The sequence below is a fragment of the Gekko japonicus genome, unplaced genomic scaffold (assembly GCF_001447785.1).
Source record: "Gekko japonicus isolate JY-2015 unplaced genomic scaffold, Gekko_japonicus_V1.1 scaffold341, whole genome shotgun sequence".
Classification (NCBI taxonomy): Eukaryota; Metazoa; Chordata; class Lepidosauria; order Squamata; family Gekkonidae; genus Gekko; species Gekko japonicus.
The window spans coordinates 1,219,971-1,229,532 of NW_015170898.1; the positions used below are offsets into that span (position 1 = coordinate 1,219,971).

General features: G+C 51.5%; 1 protein-coding gene across 1 annotated transcript; it reads right to left on the reverse strand.

Annotated features, from left to right (window-relative positions):
* Positions 1-5,765: 5,765 nt before the first annotated feature.
* On the reverse strand, positions 5,766-9,311 carry HOXA10 (homeobox A10; the record flags this gene model as incomplete). The annotated part of the gene is made up of 2 exons (XM_015418581.1): positions 5,766-6,997; positions 8,537-9,311. Coding segments are annotated over 2 exons (1,050 nt in total), but the record flags the coding sequence as incomplete, so codon positions are not given.
* Between the last annotated feature and the right edge of the window lie 251 nt (positions 9,312-9,562).

Consider the following 9,562-nt stretch of genomic DNA (forward strand, 5'->3'; position numbering starts at 1 on the left):
AATATATATTTATTATATTTTAAAAGGAGTTATTGTTTCGGGAGCCACGCGGGGTTGTTATTAACTCCGCCGCGACGAGCCCATTCATTTGCATCGCTGTGTTCCGCAGCAGTAAAAATTTACGAGTGCCTGGAAAGGTTAAATTAGACTATTGTGTTTAGTTTGGGAGCTCCCTGTAAATAATGGTGCGCCGCTGAGTTCAGAGCTAAACGGGGCTGCCGGGGAAAAGTCAAATCCAACCCGGCGCTCCTTCCCAAGGGGAGCGCGCCTCCTCCTCCTCCTCCCGCAAGCCCCAGCCCCGCAGAGGAGGGCGCAGGGAGCCGGGCCGAGGCACCCTCGCGCCCACAGTTTCCAAAGCCATGGCTGGCCAGCAGGGAGAGTCCACGCCGCCCACGCCGCCGCCCGGCCCACGCGGGATCCGCAGCCCGTGGCCCCAGAAATAACCCCCGCAGCAGCAGCATGCAAGCAGCATGCAAGCAGATACACGCGCGCACCCACACGCACACGGCTGCAACGACACCTTCCCATACTTGCCACCCGTGTCCCCTTCACCTGCACTTATTGGAGGTCATTTGGGGAAAGGTTTTTTTGGTTTTTTAAAAAAATCTGCCCAAGGACCAGCAGCCTGGGAGCGCCTGGGAACGAGGACCCTCTTGCACGTGTACAAGCCTCCCTCCCAAAAGAGAGCCGGGAGAGGACGCGGAGTGCCGCCGGGGAAAGAAAGTTGGATGAGGCCCCTCGATCAAGTTGACTGCGAGGCGGCTCCGCGCCGGTCGCTGCCTTCCCTCCGCTCTCCCCTCCCTGCGCTGCGCTGCGCCAGACGCCCCCGCGAAGTGTAACCACCCATTCGATCGCGAAGGGATGAAGAACGGCCGCGGCGGACTGTATATTAGCGACGGGCTGGGGCGGGGGGGGGGGGGGGGTTTCTTTCTTTCTTTCTTCTCTCTCTCTTTTTTGTCGCGAGGATTAATTTCCACGGCTGCGTGAGAGCGAGCGGGAGGATACAGCCCGCCCTTGCGCCTCAGTCTTCTTTCCCAGCAACCGGATCGGAAAGAAAAATGTGTAAACAGTTATTTATTTTCTGGCGCCTTCTCTGTTTGAGACGGGGGAGCATTGGGATTAAGCGGAAGGTTACAGCCTTCTGTGAGGGTAGAGAAATAGCCCGAAAGGTGATGCGGCCCACAGATCAAGTCCAGTGCTGCGAATTCGAGTAAGGGTTAAATGCGGGCTGTGTCTGACATGTGAATCCGTGTGCCCTTCCCCGGCGGATCCTTCGGCTGCCCTTGCTTCTGTTTTCTGGATTTCAAAAGCACTGAGACCCAAAACTGAGGGCGGGCGGGGGGGGGGAGAGGGAGAGAGAGGAGAAGAGAATTTTTTCCACAATTCTTTCTCTTCCCCCCACTTTTTTGGTCTGATTCGAACTAGAGACTGCCGAAGAGCCGGGAAACGGCGGGACTAATTCATTGCATGTGTGAAGAAGTGTGTTTCTCATTATTTGTACATGGCTGCAAGACCCTTTCCTCTGCTTTCGGATCTCCCCGAGAGCTAAACGCCGAGGGTGTCGCGGGGGAAGCGCTCACATTCCCAGACAGGTTTTTTGTTCTAATGGGGACGAGGTCTGTCTTCCGATTACCCGAAGCAACGGATGGTGCCCAGATCAAAGCGGGGCGATCCTGAAGAGCCTGGCAAGCCGGTGGCGACGCGCCCATCCCCCCCCGCCCATTAACTTGTATCAAAACGCAGACAAAGGTCTTGTCGAGGGGATTCCGGCCAAATTCCGACTTCGCTGCCACAGTAGGAAAGTCGCCCTCTTCTCAATACTGCTCTTTTCCTGTAGAGAGGGAAGCCTTACGTCATTTTTGTTTAAAATCGAGAGTCAGCTGTTGTGAAATATGTTGGCAGAACTTCCTTCCTCCTTGAAGGAGAAAAATAATCTGAACAGCAGGATTCCAGACTGTTTTCTTTTATTACATTTCGGGTTGGGAGCTGCCGTAGTGGTTCCATTTCTGATCAGCCGCCCCTGAAAGTAGCCGCAGAAGAAGAAAAAGGCTCCATTTACGCTAGAAGAGTAAACGGTCGATTTATTCCTTAAAAAAAAAAATTCCTAGCGGAGACACCATGACAATGAAAGAGTCTTCGGTGTCTTAAATAAACTGTTTAGGACATTAGGGCAGGGAGTAGCCGCAACGCGCTGGTGTGTGCTCGCTTCGCTTCCGAGGTTTACTTGCAAGACCAGATCCAGATTTTTATCAGTAGACTTCGTAATTCAGGTAGGCAATTTCATATAACAGCCACCGCAAATGTTAAAATACACGGTGGACGGGGAGGAAAAGGCGCGGCTTTCCTCTGGAGTCGTGAAAGGAAAGTCCATTCCGATCAATGTGAATCGCTTCCCAGTAAATACGCTTCGGGTCTGGGAGTTCAGGGATTCGACTGGAAAGACTTTGGCTCTCATCCTGAACCCAAATGTTTGGGATTTATTTTCAAGGAAGGGTGGTGAGGATTCCAGCCTTTGAATACAACCAACTAATTCGGTAAGGCTTTCGCTCAAGTGCTGACCTCGAGTCCACCTTAGTTTTCCTCCCAAATAACACGTTATGTTGCAATTATGTGTGATAGAACACTTTAAACCACACGACCGAAGTTTCCAAGTTCTATTTTGGTTTCATTTTTCGCAGATCCTGACCGATAAGACCATTTCCAGTCACATTCGATTGGAAATGCCCCAGTTCAATAGAAACACATCCCGAAATACTCGTTTAATATATATTTACATATTTATGCCTAAGAGGCAATTCATATTTGGCTAATTATTTTGTGGCATTCACGTACCACACATCCTCACGGACATCCCCAGCTGCCACAAAAGCCTGTTTTGGAAGAAACGGTCACGGAATTAAATTGGGGGGGGGAGGTGAACGGTCAAGAAATCAGGATATTACCCTGAACAATTCCAAGGAAACCCTGACAAGCAGAACCATTCCAGGCGGGTCTGTGCGGCCCGGCCCTCTGCATGCCTTCCCAAGTCGTAAACATTTATGTCTTCTCCATCCGAGCCTTACAATACATGGATATATATTCTGAAACGAACAGGTACACGAACACAGACAGACAGACAGACCTCAACGCACAACATAGGCCAAGACGGTCCTGCGTGTGTCTCTTGTGAGGCTTCCACTGAAAGGCTGGAGACAGGGGAAATGCCCTAGCCGCCGCCGCCACCTAAAATAACCCAAAGAAAATCTCCTTTCCAATTCTAGACGGAATTATGAAACCCCCAAAACTTATTCACGGGGTGGGGAAGCCGAGAACGGATACCCCCCCCCCTCCCGGTCCTGCCCCTCTCACCAAGGACAGGTCTTGTTCATTTACACAAGCGGTGAGCGGTGTGGATCCGATGTAAACAAAACGCTGCCGCTCCTGCGCCGGACGCCGGGCTGCTGCACACCAACCGGCGAGGCGGCGAGGGGAGGTGGAGGCCCAGGGCAGCGTCGAGCCCGAGCGAGGTCGCTGTTGCTTATTCCGCCTCACTGGAATGCGGCCGCCCGGACTCGCTCCAATAATGATCATAACCGAGGCCTTGTGAGCCGGAGGGAAAGCGCGGGCCTCTCTCCGAATTTTATCTCTCTCTGGGCTCCCCTCGCCCCCCCCCCCCACACACATAGCTTAAAGCGAAGGGAGGCGGGAGAGGAAGCGGCCACTGTGTGTGTGTGTGTGTGTGTGTGTGTGTGTGTGTGTGTGTGTGTGTGTGTCCTCATAAGGCAAAATAGCTCGATAAAATATGACGAGAGAGATAGGCAGTCTGTCGCAAGCCAGCAATCGCTACCGGATTGTCTCTTTACCCAGCTGTGAATAGAGACCTAGCCCAGTGGAAGCAGATTTCAGGGCAGAATGGAAACGCAGACCCATACCCCCTTTCGCTGTCATATTAAAAAAAAAAAGAGCATCATCGCGCGTGCAGAGAGTGAGGAGATTCCTGTAATGCAAAGCGGCCCTGACCTTGAAGGGAACCGTCATGTAACACCCGAGAATCCAGCCCAGTGCCTCCTCGCCAGCACCGAAGGCCTCTCCCGTCCCTTCCCTTATTTTAACATTCCCGACTCCGCTGCGGCTGTACGGCTAAGGAGTGGAGTTTTGCAGGCGCCCCGAAGGGAACAATGGCGTTGGACCTTGACGCCTGGAGGAGAGGGGGAGAGAGTGCAGGGCTTCCCAGATCCTCTTCGGCGCTTAAAGGCAGATTTTGGGTTTGTTTTTTTTTTTTACTCCCGCGCTTATTAGACCCGCTTGATGAGTACAAACTGAAGTAATTCGGGCAGTTTCGTGCTGTAGAGAGAGAGAGAGCTCCAGCCCCAACAACATGAAACTACCTAAATCACCGACCAGTTCTCAGCCGCCTATTTAAGAGGGCTCCCCATAGCCGCTTTCCTTAGGCAAAAGGATCCCGCTATAAAAAAAACAACAAAATAAATACAAACCAGCAACATGACTCCAACAGCCCCCTCGCCTCCCCCCCTTCCTCCTCCTTCCCACAGCAGTCGCCATCCTCGTCTACAGTCTCCCCACCACCACCTACTTGGTTTTCTTTTTTGCTTTTAATGTACTGCTTCAGTAGAAATACCCCTGACATTAAATCCTTTTTGGAGAAATCCTCGTGCAACTTAAAAAAAAAAGATTAAAAAGGCAGGCGGTGGACTCTAACCATGATTGTAAGCAGTCAATGACTCTCAAGAAAGATGGCCGGGTTCAAAGTCTATTTCTTCCCTGAAAGAAACAATTGGCCTGGCCATTGAAGCTTCCATTTTCTCTCTCGCTGTCTCTCTCGCTCACTCACTCTCAGTCTTTCTCTCTCTCTCATCCTCCTCCCGTTCGCCTTTGTGGCGGGTTCTTAAGAGACAGGCGGTGAGGCAGACCCTCAAGGCAACTTGTTCTGTCTAAGCGCATCCGCATGCAGCCAGGTAGGAGACGTACAAACATGGCGGACAAGTTGGACGACAAAGAGAAGAACTAGATCTTCGTTCCCTCGTGCTCACCTTTTCCGATTTCTCTTTGAGCCCTCTAGGTTTTCCTTTGAAGGTGCAACATAGCTCAGCCCCTATGCCGGGATAGTCTAACATTCACAAGAATGGAAGGGGGGGGGGGGAGTAAATAAAACAAAATGGAAAGCCAGTTCCTTGCACTCAAAGCAACGGCCCCTTGGCTTCCTCTGCCTGTGCAGCTTCTCACTCAACTGAAACCACCCGTCCAAGACAGCCACAATCCAGATATACTAGCAAGTCATAAAACTGAACAAAAGCCGACAAACCTTACAGCACCATTGCTATATGGCCCAGACAAATTACGACCGTCTAGGTAATATTTAAATAGATTCCTAAAGTAATTGCAGGGGACTCGGGCAAAGTAGTCCTGTTGTAAAAGTTCCTGGAGATCTAACGTAAGAACCTGAGAATAAGCAGTCACAAAACGAGGGTTTTTTTTTTTTTCCAAAAGGGGGATTCATTCCACTTCTTTTTATTTTTCTAAGAGAACATAAAACAGCATCGTCATATTTTTGTTGTTGTTGTGTTTTTCGTTCCACGCACAGCAGGATTACAATATTAATTTATTTCAGATTTAAGGTAAGAACGAGAAACAGATAGAGCTAACATTTAGAATAACGATATAGAATGCATTTGCTTCCAACAGTCTCGGCATTTTAATAATATTAATAATATTAATATTAATAGACATTTATACATATCTGTATTTATAGATATTTTTCTTCTCTCTCTTTGCACTACACGCTTGACCTTCTCAACGCATGTAACTTCACAGTATCAAAGGAAATCGGGCACCCTTCCCCCTCGCTTCCTGGCCGAAAATGTTTCTGGTGGAATATATGTATATATGTATAGCAAAACACACTCCCTCACAGACAGAAGAAAGCGATTTCGTTTCTTTTTCCTCCAAGACCTGGAAGACGAGTCTTTTAACATTTTTTTTTTGTATGTGCTTGTCCAGCATAACTAGGGATCACCCAACCTATCCAGAATAAAAAAGTCTTTGCCTATAACTAGAAAGTATCATTATTCAACCAATTAAAAACGACACAAACTTTTCCCTGTCTTTCAGTGGGGAGGAACGTTGTAGATTCTCGCTTTCGTGGACGCTGTAATGTCAAGCATATGGGCCCCCCCCCAAGAAACCCACACTCTGCGCAGGCTTCGCTGCTGGACATCCTAGGAAACCCGCAATGGTCGGCTCTCGATATAAGCTGCAACAGCCCCCACCCCACCCCCCACTAAAGAAGCGGAGTGACCAAATTTAAAAGACTGAAACTCACTCTCAACCCACTCCACAGATTCGTCTTATCTTTGGAGGGGGGAAATACAATTTGCCTTCCCCTAAGTTTGGCTCAGTTTTCTCAAGGGGGGGGGGGAAATCAGTATCTAGAGTTCTGGAAATGCCGTTTCTCAGCGTCAGAGTTTTCAAGACCCGAGAATGAAGCAAGGGCAATACAAGACGCGGGGCGACGTGCATCATTATGGCTTTATCCCAACGAATCAGTGATCAGGAGGCTATGGAGAGGCTGAGGGGAAAAAACAGAACAAAAAACAACCGAAATCGAAGCGTTCAAATCCATACAGGTGAGAGTTAGCTAAAGGCAAAAACAAAACAAAAAAACAAAAAAACAAACCCAAAATGTTTCTGGCTCTCGAACCCATGGAGGGGCGCCTGTCGGTTCATCAAGAGAAATTAAAGTTGGCTGTGAGCTCCCGAATCCTATTCTCCCTGTTCATTTTCTTCAGTTTCATTCGGCGGTTCTGAAACCAGATCTTAACTTGTCTGTCTGTGAGGTGGACGGTGCGGCTGATCTCTAGGCGACGCTCACGAGTCAGGTACATATTGAAGAGAAACTCCTTCTCCAGCTCCAGGGTCTGGTGCTTGGTATAAGGGCATCTTTTCTTTCGGCCACTTTTCGCGGTGAGCCAGTTGGCTGCATTCTCTCCTTTGGAATTGCCTAGTTTTGAGAAAGTAAGAAAGGGGCATTACCAAAAAGACACCAGGACAGGGGGAGGCAGGGACCCACGACGTCCCAGTGCCTCTTAGGGGGTTTCAGTGAAGGCAGGGCACGAGTTCCCTCTGCTCATGGGCCCTTTCGGGGGTCCCTCTTGAGTCCTAGCCTCCCTAGAGTGCAGCCAGAACATTCCCGCCTAAGGACTTGGTTCCCCTGCGCTCTCCTGCAAAACTCGTTTTTGGAGTTGACGCCGATCCTGGCGAGTGCCTTTGGCAGTGGCGTCCTGCCGGTCTCCGATTTCCCTTTCATCTGAAGGATTCGCTCCTCAGGCGTTTGACTCAAGGCAAAAACCCGGGATATCTGGATATTTATCAATCCAGAGGCGCTACTAAATCAAAAGCCGCTCCGCTGATAATCGAAATCTGACCAACGCCAGTCCAATCAATGAAAGCTGGAATTTCAGGTACCCTGGTTTACTCGGGCGTGAAACCAGTTTCATTCAGCAGAAGATACCTGCAGAGAGACATGCCTGCTGTTGGGCTATAAATTCCCTTTGTCTGTGTTATGACTTTTTGGCCATTTAGTGGTAGGACAGTTACGTTTCCAGCAACCAACAGTGAAATCTCTGTTTATGCCTCTACGTGTGAGACAGAAAAGAGGTCCCATCTTTCTATAGATACGTAATGCATTCCCAGGTCACATCAGAGGGGCAGACATGTCACTCTGTTGTGGCACCCTGAAAGCGTTTCAGGGAAGTTGTTTCTTTTTTAGATGAAGAATGGAATAACTTCGCCTTTAAGGTACCAAAAGACTGCAGTATATTTTTACACCTAACTTATGTCCCATTAGATACAGTCTCAGAATCGCCGGTGACCAGTAAAGCAGAAAACCCTCTCTGAAAACAAGTTTAGATTTCTTTGGGGGAGGGGGGGAATGGACCGGGAATCTCCGGCACACGCCCCACTGAACAGGGTCCCTGCGGGGGCTCTTCCCCGGCTCCCAGCGGCCCTGGCGCAGAAGGGCCCCACTCTGTTGCGCCCAGCCTGGATTCATAACAGCAGCCCTTGTTGTGCGTTGAAGGACATTCGCCCCGCCTGATTTGATCGCACTTCATAGAAGGAGGATTTCAGCCCAGCTGCTTTCTTTTCAAAGAGGCATTCAGGATCGTAAACTAGAACTTAGCCTGTTAATGGGTTTATTTATTGGCGCGGGCCTCTTGCTTACTTTGGACGCTCTACAAACATCTATGTTATCTCTTCAGGCCCCGCTGCCTCGCTCGGGGCGCCCCCCCCCCCCCCCCCCCACCCCCCAGTTTTGCTGAGCACTGGCTTCGCCCACGGCCCAGGGCACCAGGGTTTAGAGACTCGAAGGGACGGGCATCAGCACATAAGCACTGCGCAAATCTAGCCACGGCATCTCAGCTCCCAGACAGGCCCGGGCGGTTCAGGAGGTCAATTTGAGGGGCTTTGTTTGAGAGGCGCCGGTCCAGCGCTCGTTTCACGGCGGATCCTGTCCGGCTCCGGAGGGCCGGTTTTTGCTTACCTAGGCTTTCCTTCTCCGGGGAGGGCTTGCCGCTGTCCGAAGGAGCCGGGGACAGCTCTTCTGCGGTGGAGGAGGACGCGGGCCCTTCGTCCTCCCCCCCTTGGGAGACGCCAGTCAAAGTGGCGGGCGGGGAGGACTCTTCGCTCTCTTTCCTCGGCGCTTCTGGCGGCGGGACTGCCGGAGGCAGGGCGGGAGGCGTCTCAAAGCGCACCGGGGGCTGCGGGGCGAACTGGGCAGCAGCCATTTGCCCCGGGTGCTGGTGATGCTGCTGCTGGTGGTGGTGGTGGGGTGGGTGGTGGTGGTTGCTGCTGTAGCCGCTGCCGCCGCCGCTCTTGGCGGTGCCATAGGCTTGAGACAGGCGGAAGTAGCCTGGCACGGGTACCCCAGCGGTCACGTTGTTCATGGAGCAGACCTCGGAGTTTAGCCGGGGGAAAGTCGACAGGTCGGTGGCCGCCGCCTCTTTGGGGCCTTTGTCGGAGTCATAGAGGCAGTAGGAGTTCTCCTCTTTAATGCTAGGAGCGAAAGAGCACGAGGTCGCCTGCGGGCTCTCCGGCTCTTCCATGCGGCAAGACCTTGGGGGATCTAGCCAGACTTCCATCCCTGACATGTAGGCGTGAGAGGAGGGGACAATGCTTTGAGGAGGACCTTCATTGCGTTTGCCCAGCACGGGGAACAGTCCGTAGCTTTGCAGCCCATAGGACAGATCGGACGTCTGCGGCAGGTAGACACTACTGTTGTTGGGATAGTAGCCGCCGCCGCCGCCGCCTCCTCCTCCTCCTCCAACTCCACCGCCGCCGCCGCCGCCTCCTCCTCCTCCTCCTCCACCTCCTCCTCCTCCTCCACCACCACCACCTCCTTCCCCTCTGCCTGAGGCTGAGCTGATCAGGGAGTCCACCAAAAAAGAGTTTGCAGCCGGGCTCTCCGAGCATGCCATAGTCGGGGAATAATTTGGCGAAGAGAGCAGATAGCCCTTTCTGGCTGACATTTCTTGTGCAAAACATGCTGAATATGATTAGAGATACCCCC